Source organism: Phymastichus coffea, unplaced genomic scaffold (assembly GCF_024137745.1).
Source record: "Phymastichus coffea isolate CEN01 unplaced genomic scaffold, Cenicafe_Pcof_1.1 PCOF00001, whole genome shotgun sequence".
NCBI lineage: Eukaryota > Metazoa > Arthropoda > Insecta > Hymenoptera > Eulophidae > Phymastichus > Phymastichus coffea.
In genome coordinates, this window is record NW_026706812.1 from 10,147,802 (window position 1) to 10,171,867 (window position 24,066).

General features: G+C 37.0%; 1 protein-coding gene across 2 annotated transcripts in view; it reads right to left on the minus strand.

Annotated features, from left to right (window-relative positions):
- LOC131662821 (histone-arginine methyltransferase CARMER) overlaps positions 1–24,066 on the minus strand; it is a 446,976-nt gene that overhangs the window by 106,229 nt on the left and 316,681 nt on the right. For both annotated transcript variants that reach the window (XM_058932892.1, XM_058932812.1), the window contains exon 6: positions 13,073–13,359. In XM_058932892.1, coding sequence (XP_058788875.1) covers positions 13,073–13,359 — 287 coding nt within the window. The remainder of the gene's footprint in view (positions 1–13,072; positions 13,360–24,066) is intronic.

The following is a 24,066-nucleotide window of genomic DNA, read 5'->3' on the forward strand; positions in this document are numbered from 1 at the left end:
AATTACCTGCAAACACCTGGTTCCTACCTCTCTTATAATTTTCCTCCCTTCAACACATAAAAACTGCAATAATGAATCTTCCTCCGTCTTCTGTCTAGATTTTATTTCTTCTTATCTCTCTTCTCCTCCTTCTATCCTTCTAATATAGTTGTCACATGACTCGCAGTAACTATCGTTAACTATTAGATGTATCTGCCTCCTTGAGGTCATTAATTGAAGCCCGCCTATCCTCTTTGCTCACACGATTTTCTTCCCACTTTCTCTTATGTGACTTATTTTCTTCTGTATTCTACGACCTGCGTATCTTTATTTTATTTTGTTTCTCTTACTGTCATATCAGTGTGATATTATTATCCCACACTTTTTCATCTCTTATTGCTTTTCTTATTGCGTTTTCATCTTATTATGTTTCTTATTATAATGCCAATGTATTACGTATGTTATCTCGTTTTACTTATATTTACTTATTTTATAATTGATACATGCACATGAATATTCTTAATTGTTTAACTAGTAACGCTCATTTGTTATTCATATTAATACTGTTTTATTATTATAATAGCGACCTTATTGTTCTTGCAGCCTACGGGGTTATACCTCATGGCTAAATGAAAATTGTTTAATCTAATCTAATCTAATCTCTCTCTCTCTCTCGTAGCTCGCTCCTTCGCTTGGCGAGCGTGGTGGAAATTACGAACCGATACCTATGCTCGCACCACTTTATTTCAGGGCCAATACCTGATCCGGGCATCCGGCTCCAATTAGGAGCGAGCGGCTACGGCAAAAAGAAGACAGAGAGATTGACACGTCGTGCGTATTAACACGTAAAAAGGATATCGTAAGTGATCGCGAGCGATCCGCGGCGATCCGCTCGCGAGAACGAAGCCGCGGGCGTTGCTCGAGCCGACGCGCGAACGGTCGGGGAGAGAGTTCGAGCCGAGATTTTGAGACAGAAGGATCGATTGTGACGGCCGAGCGTGCGTACGCTAGAAATCTGAATAGCCAAGCGGAGACAAAGAAGTGAAATGACGCCGAGCAGATACAACCCGGAGAGAATTCTCAGCGACACCCGAGGCATCGTGGAATTCAGCTGGACCTGCCGTAATCCTAACTGCAGCACCAGCAGCATTTCATGCCAGCAGCCTTTGTCAAGTGAGGTCATCTCACTCTCTTTCTCTCTCTTTCTATATTTATGAGTGCACGACGCGTCGGCGAGGTGCTCGCAATCATCCGCTAGCACAGCGAAATCGGTGAACAAGACGAGTCCCTCCTTTAAAGTCCTCTCAATTATTGTAACGTGCCCCGTGCGTCTGTCCGCACGATCGAAGGCACACGGCCGCAGAGGATAACGCGTAAACCCGCGTCGTCCTTCTTTTTGATTGTGAAACGTTGGAGAATAAATATTGTTAAGGAATATCGGGAGTGATCATTGTGTGCGCCCGTTATTCCCTTCCTCTCGAATCAATGCCCAAAACGTCAACCCATCGTCACCGTCTAGAGGAGCGAAAGAGCCTCCCTTACCTTCCGCTTTAAATAATTTGTGACACGGCATCGGGCCCTTGCATGGCTTGTGGGAGTTATTGAAAAGATAATTCCCCAAAACGCGCTAGTAAATTTAATCAATAGTGCCACACTATTATCATCAATAAAAGGTCTGGTTATGAAGTTGTATCCTGGGCAGTAACTACTTTCTAGTAAAAGTTGTAGAAATTCTTGGTCTAGTAATTCTTGACTTAGTGATCATAATTGAAATCGCCAAATAATATATAATTTTTCTTATTTTTATGTATTAGCAAAAGGGTTTTTTTGCTTGTTAAAAATTCTCGTTTGTGTATGTCATGTGATCTGTAGATAGCTAATAATACCAGTTCTTGTTTATTTTCAAGCTTAATTATAGTATTTACAATTTTTAGCTTATTAATTTGGATGGCTTCAGTGGTTTCTGTAATTTCATTGTTTATATAGACTACTTTACTATTACTATACTGATTTATTCAATTTACTATTACTATAGTGCATAACATAACCATTTATATTGAAAAACTGATGATAATCAAGATTCCATAATTCAGTGCATACTATAATATTTGTTTTTTTTTAAGGTGTTAATGAAAGTTGATAGTTTATTGTAATAAGCATTTAAGCTACGTATATTCACACAAAGTATTACATCATTTTGTTTTTAACAATTTATTTAAAGTGGCTGTGCTGTTGGCATTTATTTCTTTCGTGATAATTACATTGTCGGACTCCATTATTTCATTTTGATTATTTTATTGTTACCTATTGAGCTTGGTGTAGATAAAGAGGCGATTGTCGCACTGCTGTTAATTCTGAATCGCATATTCGTTACCTCGCGTTGTGAATTATTACGCTCCCCTTTACCAAAAAATCTTTGATAATCAGATTGCATTGGGTAAACTGTCATTGCTATAAATTTTTTAATTTTGTTTTTAAGAATCTCATAGTTTCGACTGTTATTCGCACAGTGAGTAACATCATAATTACTTTTAAATTTGATATTGTAAAAAGTGCAATTCGGACACTTGAGTGTATCACAACTGCAATTATCTGTTGAGTGTTTGCCAACGTATTTCTTACATGTGGTATTCATTTGCACTATGTCCAAATTTGGAACATTTGTAACATGGTATTGTGTTCATGATATCAAAAAGCCTGCAATTCTGATAACCTATAAAAATTCTATTTTTGTTTTCTCTTAAGTGTTTGTATAAGTTGGCTGGTACTTCAAGTATTGTTGTACTAGTTTTTGTTCTTTCATTTGTGTAGACATGTGAAAAATATTCTCCTAATAATTAGCAAAATTTCTTTGGTTTATATCTATTTCAACATCTTTCTCATTAGTTGTAATTAATTTACTTACACTTGTGACTTTGACTGTTGGATTTTTGATTTGTTCTTTTTCTACTTTGCATGATTTGTAGAGTTTGTTAGTTAAAGTATCTTCTTAACATTTGTGAACATTTTCTTTGTTAACATTTTCTTCATTCATACAGTTAATAATTATAGTATTTTTGTTTTTAGAAATTACTTTTTTAGGTTGTATTGTTTTGGCTTTAATCAGATAATGAGCTATTGTATTTTCTAAATTCAAATTATCATCATTATTTATTTTTTTATAACTAGTCTAGGTACTCTTTTATTTTTAGGTTTGTATGTGTTTTTAAATTGTTACTCATTTTATTTTGTCTTTCTTTAGTGAGCAATTCTTGTAGTAATTCGTTTTTTTCTTTAGTTTCTTTGTAAAGTTCTTTTAATAAGATATTTTATAATTTTAATGCAATTTTAATTCATCATAACTTTCAAAAGTAGTTGTTTCCATTATTTGACCATCTAAACCTTGTTTTTCATGTCATATTTCGTTTAGTATTTCTCGTCTGATTTGTTCTCTATTTACAGATTTTATTTGTGCTATGAATTTTGCTGTTTCTTTGTTAGTGTGTCATATGGCAGCTGGGAGATTAGTGGCAGATCTGTATGGTCTTGACATATTACAAAAAAGTTATTTATTACTTTAATTAAGCTGCCAGCATTTATTTTTGCCACTATTTCTGATGTGTGATAGAAATTTCCATAAACTATGCAAACTACCGCACCTACTTTTACATTAGGATGATATTTGTAGTGCTTATGGAGTGAGCCATCGAGCGGCTTCGTTCCGCTCGGCGTCATGATTCTAACTCTATACATATATATTACTTATCATGGGGAGAAAGTGTCATAACGAGGGCTAATCGAGATTGTTATAATTATATAATATAAATGTAGATTATATTATTATTTTATAAATTGCAACGGTAGTCGATTTAATTAATCGAACCGTTCGCGAATCTGCTTCTTGCGCGTTAGTTCTAACAGTTAAGAGAGAGAGAGGGGGCGCGCGATCTTTTGAATAGGCAGTTACGCCTCAGCTGTGAACGTGAATTTACCGCCGATTTGTGTTGCACTTTGTTTTCGCCGAATAATTAGTTTTCTGGGACAATTTCGTGCGTGAGTGCAACGGTATTTTTGAGATAACAAGTAGCAGTGCAGAAGCATTAGATTGTAGCTAATTGGAGGCAGTACAAGGCAGCGCAGCTGATAATCAAAGGGCAGCGGCAGTTGATATTTTTTACAACAACAATTACGGCTGATCAACGTAATTGCACCGCATGGTAGGTACACCTTCCGTCATATTAAGCGATACAAAATACATTCGGTATTTTGTATATTCGTGATAGCGTTATTTTTTGTATTCGCGTCGAGCGTTAGTTCGCGGTATAATTCGAATCTTCTCTCTCTCTCTTTCTCACCGAATATAAGTAATTGTAAAATCCTATTCGCGTGCGTTAGTCTTTCGGCCCTACAAAAACTGTAGTAATTTTTATTAATTAAAGTCTGTGAAATTTATTCGCCGTTTTCGTAATTTAATTTTCCTAGTAGCTCAAGTAATTGAAAAAGGCTTAGATTTTAATCCAATTACTATATCCCATTTCCATTTCCATTTTTCAGATAACCTCCCCCGTTACAATGTGTATACCTTCACCTATTCTCTAAAATCTCATACTCATATGTTAATAATATATGGGTATGAAGTTTATTATTTATGAAATCATAATATTTCATAAATATTAAAAATAAATATTTTTTTAATTTATTTTTTTTGTTCCTACAATCTTTTGGGGTCAAGTTGGCTTCCTCACCGTTGACTCGGCTGGTATCACTATATTTTTTTAACGAACAGCTTCGATATTCTTTACCGTCGGTCTCTTTGGGATATTTCTCTGTAAAAATGAGAAAAATATTAATTTTAATTTATATTTATTGCGAACACTAATGAATTTTAAGTACTTACCGCAGCAGACAAATCAAGCGGTATGTCATTTGCGACACTTCTATTTCCAGCTGCGAAGTATTCAACGCAAGTATCTGCGTTTCAAAGAGCACGACGCTGACGACGACGGCGTTGATGACGATGATGTTGATGATGACGATAATGACAATCTTGCTAACGACGACGATGACAACTATATGTTGAGGACGACGCCGATGACGACTTCGACGCTGATGATAACATTTTCGTATGTGAAAGTGTTTCATCTTTTGTAGATTGTGATGTTCGTATCACTTAAAATATAATTAATAGTTGGTACTCTCGTGGTCTTGTCGCGTTAATGAGTAAGAATTCATATCTTTTCAAATTTATTCTAATTGTCAATATGAAATAAATCAATAAATCAAGTATATGTAAATATAAGTAAAGTTCCAAGGAAAGTCAGACTATGCCCTAGTTTCTTATGGTGCGAATTGTCCCATAAGCAGAGCTAAAATCTTCCTTATAAAGGATATAATTCAGCCCAAGTTTCTTATAGCGCGAAATGTTCTATAAGTTGAGCATGAATTATAGGAAAGGAAAGATTTTGCTCAGTTAATCACAATGAAAGAAACAACTTAGGTATTAGCCAAGTTTATTCAATCCCATGCGCTCACTTTGCAAGGCTAGGAGTGAATACTAGCCTGTACAATAATGGGCGTATTCATACACAGATTTTCCCGCCTATTTTCGCAGGAGAGTTCTCTTCGAGAAGTTTTCGAATCATCGAGAAATATTCGAGAAATTTGAGAAATGAATTTTCTTAATTTACAAGTAAATAAACATCAATATTAAAGTTTCAACACATGTAAACTTTACAAAATTAGTTATTGGTCGATTTAGTGTAATTTATAATTATCACAAATAGTATCGTCAAAAGTTATTAACTAATAAAATTAATTCATGTAATATTACAATATTTACAATAGAATAATATTAAATTTTTACATAACTTTATAGTTTATTAATTTTAAAAGTAATTTCTAAAAAAAGATACTCAAATTAGTTAATAACATTTGAATTATAACAAATTTTCATATTTGTAACGGTTTTTTCTGTAATCTTATAACGCAATTAATGGATTAATTATTTAAGATTTATAAATTATAAAGCTATCATTATTATGTATAAAATTAACGCTATCGTTCTATATGCAACTTAATGTTTAAATAAATTATTGATTATTTATTTATCAATAACTTTTATTTTTAAACTATTATTAATGAAACCAATTCTTACTCATGTTTCTTAGATATTCATTTTGAGTATGGAGTATTTACATTTTTCTAATAATTAATATTCATAGTGTAATAAACAAATTAACTATGTACTAAAATCTATATAAGAAATGCTTTGTTATATCAAAATTATGTCTAATTAACATATCTTATTAAAATAACAAAAACTATTATATTAATATCTATATCTATCAGTCTGTGACGTCACGCTCCTTATATGATCATGAAATTAGACTCTTGTACTAAGACAATCAAATAATAGGTGAGGTAGCACCGTTTAATTTACTAATTGATGTGAACAGATAGATGAGTTTAACGGGTTACAGTGATTCAGTGAAATAATAAACTAGCTCATAGATAGGACTGTTACAATATTTCGTCGTCTACACTTTCATTCGTTTTACGTTTCCTACTATTTAATCTTGCTCTGCTTTTGCCAGTGCTGCTTTCCTTGTCCACTCCAATCGAGTAGATTCCTGTGTTCTACGAATCGCCTCTGTGCGATATATCCGAGCCCTCACTCTTTCTGTCATCGTCTGTTCAGTTTGGTAGGCAATTTGCTGTGCTACCAGTTTCACCACTATTGACTCATCGATCCACTGAGAAAAAGGAAAAAAATAATTCAAATATGAAAATTAGTTGTAAATAATTAAATAATAGTAATGAAACTTACTTGCTGTTCGTTGTTACCAACGCACCGAAGCAACTGAAAATTAATATAAAATTATAAATTTATTAAATAATATAAATATTTATTAATAATATAAAATAATATCTATACATAAATAATAAAGATAATACTTACAGTATTCAAAATAACTATGAATAGCCGATACAACGGCTCTAGTGAGATGGAATTAGAATTCTACAAATGAAACAATAGGAATTATTAAAATTATATATATTTGAATTATTATTTTTAATTTATATTTTGCTTTAATATACTTACATTTTCCAGAATCTGGCAACTACTGATAATGAGAGAGAGAGAGAGAGAAACAAAAATTTCCCCCACTACGAGAGAAATATGGTCCGAAGCCACGCTGAGTTAGAGCGAAAGAGAGAAAGAGCACCCATTTCCTACCATAGCACATCCCCAAGTCAGAACTACAGAAAGCATGCGTTTCCCTTCCTCTCCGCCTGCATGCCACCAAGCCACGCTGAGTCAGAGTGAGCACACCTTCTCCTCTGTAAGCGCGCCGCCAAGTTACGCTGAGTCAGAGCGAGTACGCGCTCCCGTCCTCCGCATGCACGGGTTCTATACCAATTATAGCAGCTAATATACGCAATAAGGGTTCTTAAACGTATATGTTACAGTGTCTCTAGTGGCAGAGCACTGGCCTGCTAATCTGCAGCACGCGGGTTCGATTCCTCGATCTGTCCTTTCATTTTTTCTCAATTACTCCATTCAATACATTTTTCATTTAACATTTTTATTTATTAACATTTGTTTAGTTAAAAAAAATATCATATTCGACGAATTTCAATTTCGTTCAAGTATAATGACTGCGAATTAACCCATTAGGACCCATGCAAAATCTGGATACGATAGCAATGAAGTAATTATGCCATCCTTTGAATATCAAAAAATAAAATGTACTTGTTTTTCTTTTGTCATTTGCATTTGTTTATAAAAAATTATTTAAACAAGTTACTAAAACATTCATAATTTTGAATAACTTAATTCAGTAAACGATTCTACGGGAAAATTCATGACAAAAATCTATGTAACATTGTTTTGTCAGTCCAATTAGTTAGTGTAAAATGAGGATAAACCTCCCATGTTTAAAAGTACTTAATGTTCTGTATAAAATATATACATACGAATCGGTTTCTTGGTTGTATAAAAAAAGTGGATAAATATTTTTCATTTTTTGAATCCTTCTGCGTTAGAGATCACGTTTGAATGGTAGGCTAGTGGTTGGATGCAAAAATTATGGAAACAATTTTTTAAGCGAAAAATTTTGATAGAGCTGTTCTGTTTAGAATTTTGTGATACGTAGTGTAAATTTTTTGTAAGTTTGAGTAGTAGCAAACGTGGGTTTTATTATTCTACATTGTAATGCAACTAATAGCGTGACGGAGATGATTCAGACATTGAAGAAAATTAGCGTATCGATAAGCATTTATTCCTAATGAACATGAAAGTTTAGATGGAGAATCGGATGGTGATCCAGATGAAAATACATTGTCATGACCTTCCTACAAGTACTTCAGAACATGTAAAAAGTACCTACACAAGTAATCAAAAATTGTTTAAGACCAATCCATATTTACAATTAGAAAAATGGACAATAGCTTATAAGTCGGTAAATTCGGTGGCAGCGCCGACGCACCGCCGAGTGTCAAAAAATATCAAGCAATTCTATAAAAGAAGAATTTTTAAAATTAAAATAACACTTTTTGAGATATAGTCAATTGTTTAAAAAAAAATTTTAATAACTTTTGGAAAAATTAATATTAAAGTATTGTTCGCTTAATATCTTCAGAGTACACCCTTTTACGCGTAATTTAAAAAAATTTGTTTGGATAGTTTAAATGATTGCGGAGATATAAATTTTTGAAAATTTTGCGTCCAAAATTGTTTGTAACTTTAGATATAATTATTATAATGATTTAATAAGCCATACTTAAGTAAACTACCATATAGGCAACATTTAGACCAAGTTTCAAGAAAATCCGAAACCTACCCCTGATAACCTGATAGTCATATTCTGGAATGTGCCATATATGTTATATATAGATATACAACTATACTAACCAATGTACGAGGGTGGTCCGATAAGTACTTAGCCTACAAAAGAAAAACGAAAATTTTGGAAAAGTGGCGTTTTATTTTTCAACAAAGTTTACTTTTAGTTCGATACACTTGGGTCCAGCGATGTTCCAACTTCTTTAACCCGTCTGAAAAATACGTTTCCTCGAGGTCTGAAAAGTAGGCTTCCGTGGCAGCGATTACCTCCTCATTCGACTCAAATTTCTGCCCGGCGAGTGACTTTTTCAAGTTTGGAAACAAAAAGAAGTCGCATGGGGCTAAATCTGGAGAATACGGTGGATGGGGCAGCAGTTCGTAGCCTAATTCGACTAATTTGGCCATGGCGACAGCGGAGGTGTGAGCCGGTGCGTTGTCATGGTGAAAGAGCACTTTTTTCTTCGCCAAATGGGGCCGTTTTTTCTGTAATTCGACGTCGAATCGGCCCAATAATCCGGCATAATACAGCCCTGTGACCGTTTTGCCCCTCTCCAGGTAGTCGATGTAAATCACACCTTGTGAATCTCAGAATACGGTGGCCATCACCATTCCAGCCGATGGGGCAGTCTTCGCCTTCTTCGGAGCACTTTCGCCAGGTAAAGTCCACTGTTTCGACTGTTCCTTGGTCTCTGGTGTACGAGGTGTGTTCAAAAAGTAAGGTGACTTTTCAAATTTCACGGGCAACGTACTTTCGATTATCGATTTTTTTGTTTTGTTATGTTGGTACACTCTTCCCGAACATCTGTACCAAGTTTCAAGTGTATAGCATTTTTTGTTTGGTTGTGAGAGACGTAAAGGTTATAAGTGTTTTGCGTGCTCGGCGATTTCTTGCTATCGAAAAATATGGATCAAAGGATTTGCATCAAATTTTGTGTAAAAAATAAAATAAAGTACTCCGAAACACTTGAAATGTTGACGGTGGCATACGGTGAAACTGTTCTGAGTAAAAAAAATGTTTACAAGTGGTACAAACTCTTCCAAGATGGCCGGGAAGATGCCAATGACGAGCCTCGCTCTGGACGCCCAAGCACGTCAACAACTAATGAAAACGTTCAAGCAGTGAAGAAAATTGTTCTGGAAAATCGTCGAATCACTATCAGAGAAGTTGCTGAGGATGTTGGTATATCGCTTGGCTCGTGCCATGAAATTTTTTCTAACGTTTTGGGCATGAGACGTGTGTCAGCAAAGTTTGTTCCGAAATTGCTAAATTTTGTCCAAAAGAACCGTCGCACGAGCATCGCTCAAGAACTGTTGAATGACGTCAACGACGACCCAGATTTACTCAAAAGGGTCATAACTGGTGACGAATCATGGGTATATGGCTATGATATCGAAACCAAAGTCCAATCGTCCCAATGGAAGAGTCCAGATGAGCCAAGACCGAAAAAAGCACGCCAAGTTCGATCAATTGTCAAAGTTAACTCACTGTTTTCTTCGATTACCATGGCGTGGTGCATCAGGAGTTCTTACCATATGGACGTACGGTCAATAAACAGTATTATCTTGAAGTTATGCGCCGTTTGCGAGAAGCAATACGAAGAAAACGCCCAGAATTGTGGAAAAACAATTCATGGCTTTTGCATCACGATAATGCCCCTGCTCACTCATCTTTGCTTGTGAGAGATTTTTTGGCCAAAAACAACACCACAATCATGCCTCAGCCACCATATTCACCGGATTTGGCCCCATGTGACTTTTTCTTGTTCCCAAAACTAAAGAGACCTATGAAAGGACGGAGATTTGCAACGATTGAAGAGATATAGACTGCATCACTGGAAGAGCTCAAGGCTATACCGAAAAGTGCTTATGAGATGTGCTTTGAGGATTGGAAAAACCGTTGGCATAAGTGTATTGTATCTGAGGGGGATTACTTTGAAGGGGACAACATAAATATTGATAAATAAATAAATATTTTTTCTTAAAAATACAAAGTTCCCTTACTTTTTGAACACACCTCGTATACCAGTGGATCCATGTTTCGTCGACTGTCACGAAACGATGCAGAAACTCCTTCGGATTGCGCTTAAACAGCGTCAGACATTGCTCTGAAGTTGTCTCACGGTTGCGCTTGTTGTCCGAAGTGAGCAAACGCGGCAGCCATCGCGCCGACAGCTTTCTCATGACCAAAATTTCATGCAGGACATGACCCACGTGGTTTTTTGAGATGCCTACGATCTTAGCTATCTCGCGCACCTTCAATCGTCGATCTGCCAATACGAGATCGTGAATTTTTGTCACGTTATCCTCCATGGAAGCCGTTTTCGGAGCACCTGGACGTGGCTCTTCAAAAATCGACGTGCGACCACGTTGAAACTCGTTAAACCACATTTTGACGGTCGCCATCGAAGGAGAAGAGTCACCGTACACAACATCCAAGTGCTTTTTGATTTCGCTGCGCGATTTCCCTTCCAAAAACAAGAATCGAATCACCGACCGATACTGCTCTTTTTCCATTTTTCAAAAATCAACGGACACACTTGCATTCATACGCTCTCAAAAATGAACTACAACTCCGATCCGGCTGAAATCTTGACAGTAACCATCGAGAAGGTTGTACTACGTGATAGAATATTTCTTTTGCGAGAGTGGGTCAATCGGGCGGTGAGGCTAAGTACTTATCGGACCACCCTCGTATTCTGAGCGAGTCTAGCAGACAAATAACCCATATGTGAAACGCACGCGCTCTTTCAAAATTTGTCGCTCTATTTTTCTTCGGACATGCCATACATGTTTTTCCATGTTTTTCTAAGTAGAACAGAATGATGCAATTGGTTTTATAATAAGTAGCTAATTTAAAAAGTATTAGAATTGAAAAAGCATTTCTTTCAATGGTTTTTTACGTCTAGCACTTTCTGAATACGTCGCACGATAGAACAAATATCACCATTGTATTCTACGCAAAAAATGTATCGAAAACATGCATCATACTTTTATGGTTGGTAACGTTATACAAGTAAAAATCGATGATTGAATTCTAACCTTCGATTTTTGAAGTGTTGCATATGGGTTCGGGTAAATGAAGATACGAGTATAGTACATATTTTCGATGTATTCTTTTGCGTAGAATACGATGATGCCATTGTTTTTCTCATAGGATCAGCTTAAAATGCACTAGAAACGAAAATCTGCTAAAAAACGAATTTATAAAATTTTGTAGCATGGTGCCAATGAAACTTCGATTCGGATAATATTTTTTTGATTGTTCAAGAGAAAACATAGATTTAAAAAAACTTCCAGCTCAGAATCCCCTTTCTAAACAAAGATATAGTGATTTAAAATTAAAAACCGATTATTATGTTACAACCACTGTATATGACCTTGAAAAAATTAACAGAAAACTAGTTTATTTCAACATCACCCGACCTGGTTGGTAAACGTATTGAACGAACGATCTTTGAGGTATAGTAATAAACTATTATCTATCATATTTATTTAATCTACCTGAATTTTAATCAATTAGAAATTATTCGCCATTACATTCAGAAATAAAGTAAGCCTTACGCTATTAGATACATACTGTTCGCATTGATTGTTATTAATTTTATAACAACTCGTAATACAAAAATCCGTAAAAGTGACGTTTCATGATGATTTGTATTCGCATAAGTATGGACTTATGTATTTATATTTATTTATTTATTTATATAAATCCAAAAAAATGATTTTTAAAAATTCTTTGAAAATCATAATTCCACAGGTTTTTAAATTAATTGCGAATATGAATTTGGATTACTTTGATAGTTTTACTATCACGTGACCAAAGATGGATTTTAATGACCATTCAATTTATACAAGTAAATCAGAATTAATTGTCTTATAATATGTATTAAATTTAGTCATACCATAAAATAACAGAAAAAATGACACGTAATGTCTAAAGCAAACAATTTTAATAGGAAAATATTCAAAAAAATATAAATTATCACATGAGATTATATTTTGATGACATCAATATTTCTTATTTGAACAGTATATTACTGAATGTGTTGAATAATCTATTTACTTATTCAACCTATCGTTATAAAATATTTAAACTATGAAATATTTGAAAATTTTTTACAAATATAATGTTGCCAGTTTCCTATTTAATACAGGCCCTCAATGCTAACTAACTTTACGTATTGTTGGTTATGATATAAATCTATGCATTAAACATATCATTGGTTATATAAGTCAATATTTTTAACATAAATTATTCATTAATCTTACCAGTGATAAATGAGCTATTAGACCCACAAATGTTATTCCCTTCAATGGATACTTCGCCTAATCCATTTACTGACATACCATTCACCATATTCATTGCTTGACGAGCTCCTTGTACATCTAATGTATTCCAATATGATTCACTAGGTGATGTATTATTAAGCCCAGGTGGAGGTTGGGTAGCAACTCCAGTGTATCGAAAATATGGATTTTTCAGATCTAGTACATTTCTACTGCTTCCCAAATTTGAGCCTTCTAATTTCAGTTCAATAGTTACATCATACGATTGCCTGTAATATTTAAATAAGTATGTTTAAAAGTATAAGGGTATAACTGATTATAAAATAATTATACACTCCCGCCCAATAATCTTTGCCCACCATCGTCAGATTGCTAGTATTCTCAATATTCCTCGTCGAACCGTAGACTACAATGTAAATAAATTCAAAAGTAGCGGCAGTGTTGAAGACAAGAAGCGCTCTGGTAGACCGCGGAAACGATTGCTTTTACCATTTATGTGAAATCCAATAACTTGATAACGTTTACTAAAATCTCTCGGTGCCATACTTCAATAATATGTTACTATGGTAAACAATTTTTTAGAAGATTAGAACAACATTAAAAAAAAATTTTTTTCACTAATCATTAGTTATGTCAGTTTTGGTAGATTAGATTAATTTTTCTACTTAGATTTTTCGTTGATCGAGATTTGCATACAATTAAAATTGGTCTACAATTAATAGAATAGCTTCGAGTATAAATGATCTGTTTTATAATTCCAAAGTGAAATATTGAAAAAATTAGACTACTTGATATTACGACTGAAAAAAAAATGTTTTCATATGATTATGAAATTTCGTTCACGTATTCTACTTACAAAATAGAGCATTTTCTTCCAAGAAAATTTTTTTCTACAATTCGAATTTTCCGAGATACAGAGCAATGAATATAGATGCTGTTTTTGAATGAAATGCTCATATAATCGCTGAATTTAGACGAAAATTATTTTTGAATGAGTGTTTTGGATAGTGCAGAAAAAGAGCTAAAAAATGCTATGTTTAGAATTTTTCTACGATTTTTTTTCTCGAAATGGCAAGGGGTTAAATAAAAAGCAAAAATTTCGTAATTTTTGTTTTGATATTCGCCGTCCTATCTGCAAGGAAAATATCTAAGCATGATTTTAATATACACCATTGAAAAGTCCTCGAAAAACCCTTTCAAATGAGCCCCCGCAGAGCTCTGTAGGTGTATTTCCAGCCGAGATATGGAGATTCAAAGTTATAGTCGTTTTGTTCTTAGGTGGGCAAAGATTATTGGGCGGGAGTGTATATGAATCGTACATTTGTACAAAGCTATGTGCGTTACTAAAGGGATGCTGTACTTAAAAGAGACTGTGGTTCATGAAAAAGATGGTAGTGTACACATTAGATTTGTTTTAATGCATACTCTGCTAGCTAAAATGTTTAAAAGACATGATAATAATTATTTTTTATGAAAACCACATCTATTAATATAACTAAACATTGACTTCAAACATGCACTTCTAAATATTAATAAGCAACAGGGAAATAATCGAGCTATGGAACAATATCGTACAGCTGCAACGGCAAACTGATAAAAGACGCCGAGTGGAATTCCAAACGTTCATGACGGTAGATACGCACAGACCCCTAGGAAGACCACTAGGAAGCCACACCCAAGCATGTCTGGTCCACATAACCTACCACGGTGGACACACCAAGTGGGAGGAGCCCGTCGAGCTCCAACTAATACGAACGCAACGTTCACCAACGACGGGTGCTGCAACGTAGAGTTCTCAATGAGATCGACAACTCGCACGCACGATCCAGGACAAACAGTAAGAAAATGGAACCTGAAATTTTCTGGGGACAGAAACTAAAGTCTAGAAGTTTTTCTTACCAGGATGAACGAATGCAGAATTTCGTCAACAATTTCGGACATGGAAATACTAGAAGCCCTCTCCGAAGTATTGACAGGAGAGGCACTCACATGGTATCGTAACCACCAGCACACTTGGTACACTTATAGCGACTTCCTAGAGTCAGCCCGGCGTTGGTTCGGGCCTGGCAGAAGATTCCAACAGAAACTGCTAACGGAAGCGCACAGTCGCTTCCAAGGCAAGGAGGAATTAGTACGTACGTACATAACCAACCTGTAAGGCATAATGAACAAAATGCAGCCAACGCCGCCACTAACGACTCAATTGGATCTTCTACATAACAACATGTTACCGGAGATCCAAAAACACGTTAGAAGAGCGGACGTTAGAACGATAGAAGACCTGCTCGAATTGGCGACAGAAGCAGAAGAATCACTGTTAGTGGCGGAACTATATCGACAGCCACCAGAACCCTCCAAAGCTCTGCTACCGGAGCTAGCATACAAAGCTCCCAAAAAGGACTGCGAAGCCAAAGTAACAGCGGTAGGACAGAGATGGCTGCCAAGGCCACATCACGAGTTACTTCAGGAGCTGACCAAGTTATGGCAAACTAACCTGGATAACTTTAAAAATAATGTAAGGAAGGAACTCAAAAACAGTCGTCAACTATCCGGCCCTGAAAACCCTTCACCAACTAGAACAGTTCATAGGTATGACCTCCTGGTACCGTAGGTTCATAAAAGACTACGCGGCAATAGCAGAACCACTCACGGCACTAAAAAATAAAGGTAGGAAATTCGAATGGACCGAATCCCAACAAACCGCGTTCGACAGGCTGAAAGCAATAATGATTTCAGCCCCAGTCTTGTAACGCCCGAGACCTGGCGGTACGTTCGTCATCCACACAGATGCATGCGACACAGGGCTAGGAGCAGTACTGCTCCAGAAAGCCGGCAAACAGCTATTCGTTATAGAATACGCAAGTCGAAAGTTAAACCCAGCCGAACGCAATTACAGCGTGACGGAGCGGGAATGGCTCGGAGTCGTATGGGCGACTAAAAAATTTCGTCCATACATAAAAGGATACCACTTCAAAATCATAACAGACCACAGCAGTTTGCAATGGCTCAAGTCAATGAAGGGTCCGACTAATAGGCTCGCCAGGTGGATAATATACCTATAAGAATTGGACTACGAAATAGTCATCATCAAAGGTATCAACAATGACCTAGCGGACCCACTTTCAAGAATGTTCGAGGAAGAAAAACTCCAGTTAGCATCAGTAACTTGGTTCCAGGCCACTAAAGATGAATGGTACAGACAGTAACTACAGAAACTAGTAGTCCCAAAAGAATACAGAAAAGCAATACTCCGAGAATGTCACGACGACGCCACCGCAGGCCACCTCGGAAGGGAAAAAACCTTCGAAAGAGTGGCAAGACTATACTACTGGCCAAACTTCTATGCCGAGGTACGAAAATACGTACAAGGGTGCAGTATATGCCAGCAATGTAAACCGGAGCAAAGACTCCCCCTAGGACTTCTCGGTCATAGAATGGCAGAAAAATCTTGGCAAGTAGTGGCAGGCGACATCATGGGACCATTGCCTAAAACCAAAAAAGGATACAACTACATCCTAGTATTCCAAGATGCGTTATCATGTTGGGTAGAAATAATACCCCTACGAAAAGCTAACACCGCAACAATCATCGAAGAGCTACATAAATTAATAAACCGTTTTGGAACACCAGAAGTATTTCACTCTGACAACGAATCAGAATTCAAAAACACAGAAGTGGGCGACTTTCTAATATCCAAAGGAATCATCCACTCAACAACACCAGTTCACCATCCGCAGGCAAACCCAGTTGAAAGGGTAAACCGCACCCTTAAAGCGATGATCAGGTCTTACATCGTCGACTCTCATTCAAAATGGGATCGAAACTTGCCAGAGCTATCATTCGCTCTCAACACGGTCACGGCTCACACCGCGATCCCGGTATCCGCGAAACGGAAAAGGGGCCGGCCCCGTAAAGTACAATACATCGTCAGGCGCCCCATTCAAACACAAACGAGCAGAGCGAAAAGCAAAGGGCCAGACGAACCCACTGACCCAAAAACCGCGAGCGACGATGCACCATACAGGCGTATCACAAGATCCAAATCCCATATTGTGACCTAACCTGAGAGTTCTTTCCGTAGATGCAACAACAAGATACGAGGAAGGCCAGGCTAATGTTCGAGGAGCTCTGCAAGAATCTCATCAACTGCCAGATCAGCGAGGAGGTAAACGCCTTGCTGACCATGTTGATGACGGCATGGGACGAAGCCGACAAAAAGGCGGAAAAGGAGGAGATGGAGCGAACTGGAAGTTCCATCGTCCTCAAAGAAATCTACGACGACGAGGGAGCGACCGGCCCATCGACAGCGAATTCAATCGCAATCGGAGATGGAGCCAAAGAGCTCCCAGCTCTCGCTACAGGGGAGCCCATCGCCGCCCCGGCTCCCCCACCAGGGAAGAAAAACCAGGCGACGCAATAGGAGGAAACTGCCCCCTCCCAAAATGGGATCGCCCCACTACCGGACATCTCACACCTCGGCGCGGATCTCCAACATCGCATAAAAGAGATGGACGACAAGTTACGCCGCCTGGAGGTAATGTACAGGCAGACAAAAGCCCTGGAGCGCTCAGCGCTCCGTCAATTCCGCCAGCTAACGGCAAACGCGGACGCCGTGGAGGCCCTCGGCGCGTGGGACGACATCGTGTTCCACACGGAAAATTAAATCTCGGCCATCGACGCGTATTACGAAGAAGTCGACCGCGAGAACGAGCGCCAGCGAAGGGAAAAACAGCGCAAAAGAGAGGAAGAACGACGGCGTAGAGAAGAGGAGCGCCGATGGGAAATCGAAGCGCTCCAAACAGAGAGAGCGCGAGCTGAAGAATTGGCCAGACAGGCCAAAGAACGAGCGGAAAAGCTGGCCAGACAAGAGTAGCAACTCCAAGCTCAGCTCCAAGACCAAACAGGAGCGGAAGAAGCTCCACCGAACCAGCGGCGGCGCACACTAAGGACAACGCAACGTAGCTGCATCGTCTGTGGCGAACCACAAGTGGCGACCGGCAGAATGTGCCCGAATCGGAGCAACCATTACAAATGCCCGAGGCGCCGCTTCTACTGAGCGCCGAAAAATAAAAAATAAAGGGATTTTTTTTTTCCCACTGCCAACAATTTAAATGGGTTTTACTTACGCCTCCCATTTCGTTATCGAGTCACTTATAATTAAGCAACGTCTAGGGGGGGATGTATCGGTACGCGTAAGGCCACATCAGTCGGTAATGAACCGACATTACCTCCCGCAAGAGCGGGAGCCGCCAACCGGCTCCACTACCAAGTCGTCTGCCTTAGCGACAACACCTCCGGACATACGAGGTGTGTTCAAAAAGTAACGAGAATTTTTAAATTTCGCGGGTTTGGAGAGTCCGCTTGTATAAAATTTTTTTTTATTACGTTGGTACACATGCCCCTGAAGTACGATAAAATTTTCAGCAATATTCATTGCTTACTTTTTAAGTGGCAGCCGCTAACGTTAGACGTGTTTTTCGAGCTCGGCGATTTTCGTTTGTCAAAAAAAATGGATCAAAGAATTTGTATTAAATTTTGCGTAAAAAATGAAATAAAGTGTAGTAAAGTTTGTCAAATGTTAACAAAGGCATATAGTGAGTCTGCTATGAGTAAAGCAAGGATTTATGAGTGGTATAAGCGTTTTCAAGATGGCCACGAAAACGTTGAAGATGACGAACGACCCGGACGCCCAAGCACATCAACAACCGATGAAAACGTGAAAAAGTGAAAGAAATGATTATGAACGATCGCCGAATCACAACCAGAGAAGTCGCTGATGATGTTGGCATATCAGTTGGCTCATGCCATCAAATTTTTTCGAATGTTTTGGGTATGAAACGCGTGGCAGCAAAATTCGTTCCAAAATTGTTGAATTTCGAACAAAAACAGCGGCGAATGGAAGTTGCTCGGGAGTCGCTAAATGAAGTCAATAACGATGCAGAACTACTAAAACGTGTTATAACAGGTGACGAAACATGGGTTTACGGATATGATGTCGAAACTAAGGCTCAATCGTCCCAGTGGAGGCATTCTGGATCGCCAAGACCGAAAAAGGCTCGACAAGTACGGTCGAATGTGAAGGTTATGCTCACTGTGTTCTTCGATTTTAATGGCATAGTGCATTATGAATTCTTGCCACAAGGTCAAACAATCAATAAGCAGTACTACCTACAAGTTCAACGTCGTTTGCGTGAAGCAATCCGAAAAAAACGCCCGGATTTGTGGCAAAACAATTCATGGCTTTTGCACCACGATAATTCGCCTGCTCACACTTCATTGCTTGTTCGTGAATTTTCGGCCAAAAACGAAACTGTAACGATGCCTCAGCCTCCATATTCGCCAGATATGGCTCCATGTGACTTTTTTCTATTTCCAAAAATTAAGAGAACATTAAAAGGCCGTCGTTTAACAAGCATAGATGACATTAAAAGCGAATCGCTGAAAGAGCTAAAAGCTATTACAAAGATCGAGTTTCAAAAGTGTTTCGACGATTGGAAAAAGCGTTGGCATAAGTGTATTGTATCCGAAGGGGACTACTTTGAAGGCGACAATATTAATGTAGATGAATAAATAAATATTTTTTTCATAAAACGAAAATTCTCGTTATTTTTTGAACACACCTCGTAACCTGCCGATCCGCTCCCGCGCTCGTGTAACACGTGTTCCTTCGCCTGTGACTACGCTCTTTGCCGACTCGTTATCTAGTCGACCTCTGACAGCAACAGCCCGATCTACCCTCCCATCGAAGGATCATCGCAGCAGGCGGACACCAGCATCGACTGCCCAGAAGCTGCAGCTAGTGCATACGCGATTGCGACCAGACCGAACGCCGTGAGTACCCCCCTTTGTGTACACCGTTGCCCGTCGTGTCTGCAACTTCGTCGAGGCACACGACGGGGCGTGCGCCGAAAGTGGGAAGTGAGTGTGAGTGCGCGTGAGATTGTTCGCGAGAGTAATTGCGGCTCTCCTCGTTCGTTCGTCCGCGCTAGCGTTTGCGGCTCGACCTCGGTGATTCTCCTTTATTCTGCTTGGTGATAATATACGAGAAGTTCTACCCGACCCCCCTCGATTTACGATAGATAGCCGTGCAGCAGAGCGGGCGTAAAGTCGGAGCCGACAAGTGTTCCGACGTTATAGCGGCCTCCACCTCTCTAAATAAAACGTAATAAGACCGTTATAATCTTAACATTCTAATTTTTTCTTGAAAATAGATTTTGATATTAACTAAATTTTAAATTATTCAAGTAACACAAAGTTATAAATCTTTTTGTTTACCTTCGTACAGTTTCCATTTATTTTAACGTTACGTTGCATTTTATTATGCTGTATTCGAATTAGGAAAGACTGATATTATATTATGATACTGATTTTGTGTAAATGTAGAGGTACCTTCGCTAAAGTGGATAGAGTATGGTAGTGAAGAAAACTATTTTAACGTTTTATTGTCCATTATCATTAGTAGGGTTAATTAAGAACATTTTTTTTATTTACTGCAAAAATATTTACAATCTGTCTCATAGATTGAGGCAATAAGCAAATGATATTATTATTAGACATATGTAATATATATTAACATTTAGCCAGTGTACTTCAATGTCTATTCTGACTTTGTTTTACAATGGATTTTAACAGTTCAATTTAATTTATTTTATTTGCGTATTCATAAGTTTATGTTTTTTAAGTCTGGTGTTTGCGATAGATATCTTGAGGAGTCTATTAACAAGTTTGTTTTGGTGGTTTTGAAGTCTGAAGTTATATTTTGCGCAGAAATTTTTAATTTCTTCTTTGGCTGTTGTAATTTGTTGATCGTTTCGGATAATTTCGTTCGATATGAACCAGGGGGCCCGTACTAATTGCGTAAGACTTTCGATTGAAATCTTTCCAGAATTTCAATATTCGAATTTGAAGCAGCTCCCCATAGTTGAATTCCATAAATCCAGGCTGGTTTAAGCATAGCTTTATACAACAGCAGTTTGTTTTCAATTGATAGCTTCGATTTTTCTCCGATGAGCCAGTACATTTTCCTCTATTTTAGACCCAGTTGTTTACGTTTAGTGAAAATATGCTTCCTCCATGTAAATCTTTGGTCTAGGTGGATACCTAGATATTTTACTTGATTACTTTACGGAATGAATTTTTCGTTTAATTTAATAGGGGGACAGGTATCTTTTCGGAGTGTGAATGTCGTATGTATTCATTTACTTTCATTTACTATTATTCTCCAAGAGTTAAACCAGTTTTGAAGATGGTTATTTATGTAATTTTGTAACGTTTTGGATGCTACTTTTGCATCTGAGTGAACTGTCAATATTGCTGTATCGTCTGCGTAACTTGCTGTCAAGATACTTATAGACTTTGGTAGATCTGATGTGTACAATAAATATAGTGTTAGGCCTAGAACACTGCCTTGTGGTACTCCAGTTTTTATTAACTGACGTTTTGATATGTATGTATTTATTTTAACTTAGAACTTTCTATTTTATAGATATGATTGCAACAATTTGTAGTGGGTCTCCGGAAACAAGTTATCAGTTTATGAAGTAGCCCTTTATGCCAAACCTTGTGGAAAGCTTGTGCAACATGCAGGAATATCCAGTCCAGTGTTGTTCATCTTCGATAGCTTTCCTTCCAACAGATGTTATTCTGTTTACTTGCTCGATCGTAGAGTGATTACAAACCGAATTGATGATCGGGGATACGTTTTCTATTTGGTATTATTGGATCAATTCTAGCTAGTATTAATTTTTTAAAAATTTTGGAGACTACTGACAAAATGCTAATCGGTCTATATGAAGTCACTATTTCTGGTTCTTTACCAGATTTAGATATTAAGACAATCTTTGCTACTTTCCACTGAGAAGGAAAATAGCAGAGACGTAACCATGCATTAAAAACTATTGGTAAGTATCTTATTGCAATTTTAGGTAAAGTTTTAATCATTTTTCCTGTGACCTTACCTAATCCCGGGGCTTTTCTATTTTTAATATTATTAATTATTTGCAATACTTTCTTTATTTTTATCGATTCGATCCGTAAACTGTCTTGGACGTCAGAAAATTCCAGTAAGATTTCTTCTTCATGTTCGGAGATTATTCTTTGGTGAGGCGTGAATACTATACTTAAATGATTTGCAAACGTTTTAACTTTTACCTCGTCCGATCTTGCCTAGTTTCTGCCAGGTTTTCTGATAGGTGGTATAAAAGTGGTTGGTCTTTTAAGTCGTTTAGTAGTTTTCCATAAAGAGTAGTTTGTTGCTTCTGTTGAACTCATTGTTCTGAGATCTTAACGATCTTTTTTCTTTTATTTTTTGGTCTATTTTATTGGACGTCTTTTGTTAGGTATTATTTTTATTTATTTCTGTAGAGCATTTACTTATTGATTCACTGACAAGTCTAAGCATGATGACATTTACAAATAATTCTTGTTTATACCCTTTAGCAAAGCCAATCAAATCCGGGAGCATGTTTATGTCTGTAGGCTAGTATGTTAGTTCTCCAGTTGATATCGGGATGAAATTATTTTATGTATAATTTCATAGAGTACTTTGCCTTTAAATGTTGGAGTTGCTGATCTAGATCCTCACCACGGATGCTTGGCATTGTAATCGCCACCTGCTATAAAGCGATTTCCTCAAGTTTTGAAAAAGTCTGTCCAGTTTTCTGTAGTAATTGTTTTGTTTAAAAGACAGTTAACAGCTGATATTGTTATCGGTCCGTTTTTATCTGTAATAGTTACATTGGTTGCTTGTAGGTTGATTTGGCTAATGTGTGAGTAGATGTATTGACTTATTTTTGTTTTGATTATGATCGCAGTATCTCCGTGTGCTTTATTAAGCAAGTGATTTGTTTTGTGTACAGTATAGTTTGGTATGTTAAGATAGTTCTTACTTGTAAAGTGCCTTTCTGAAATCAACATGATGTCTGTGTTTTTGTAGATTACAAATGTTTTTAATTTCAGGTACCTCTGCATAAGTCCGTTTGTGTTTCAAATAGCGAGTTTTAGGTTGTTCATTGTGTTATTTTATTAACTAGTACAGTTACAAGATTTATCCATTCTTAGCATCAGCTGTTCCATCATATGTTCGAGTTTGTTTGTGTTATTGTAGTCGTTTGAGTGAATATTTAGCTCTACTTGTGAATTTAAATCTTTTAATTCTGCTGTTGTTATGTTTTGATTGTTTTATCTATTATCTTTTATATATATATATATATATATATATATATATATATATATATATATATATATATATATAATATTTTATTTATCTATTTACCGTGTTTTCTTCTATTTTTCGTTTATCTTCAAGAACCTCGAATCTACTGGTGGTTTGACTGAGCCAGTAATCTGATAGCTGGGCTTGCCGTTTTCTGTTTGGTATTTGAATGTCTGGGCTACTTCTTTGTCGTTTTCCACTTACAGTTGTCCATTTTTCTGTGTTGTTTTGTGTGGGTGTAGACATTGTGTCCCCTACTTGTGTGGCCATTTGGACTTTATTTTATTGTTATTATAACGTTGAGAAATTTATTTGGAATTAACTGTTGTTTTTGATTTTCGAGTAGAGCCCAAGACAAAACACGTCTGCTCTGCTCGAGGTTCAAACGCTTATGATGTTAATATCACTTATTATTTATAATATTGTTCGTACTCTCGTGGTCCGTCGCGATAATGAGTGAGAATTCGTTTTAAATTTGAAAATTGCTTATGAACATTAAGTTTGAAATAAATGTATAAATGAATATCTATGATTATATGAATTATATTTAAGGAAAGATAGACTTTACCCGAGTTTCTTATGGTGCGAAGTGTCCCATAAGCAAAGCTTAAGGGACTTGTAAAAGGATGTAATTCAGCCCAAGTTTCTCATAGCGCGAAATGTTCTATGAGTCGAGCGTAAATTACAATAGGAAAGGAAAGATTTGCTTAGTTAACCACTTGAAAGAAAGAACTTAGGTATAAGCCAAGTTTATTCAATCTCG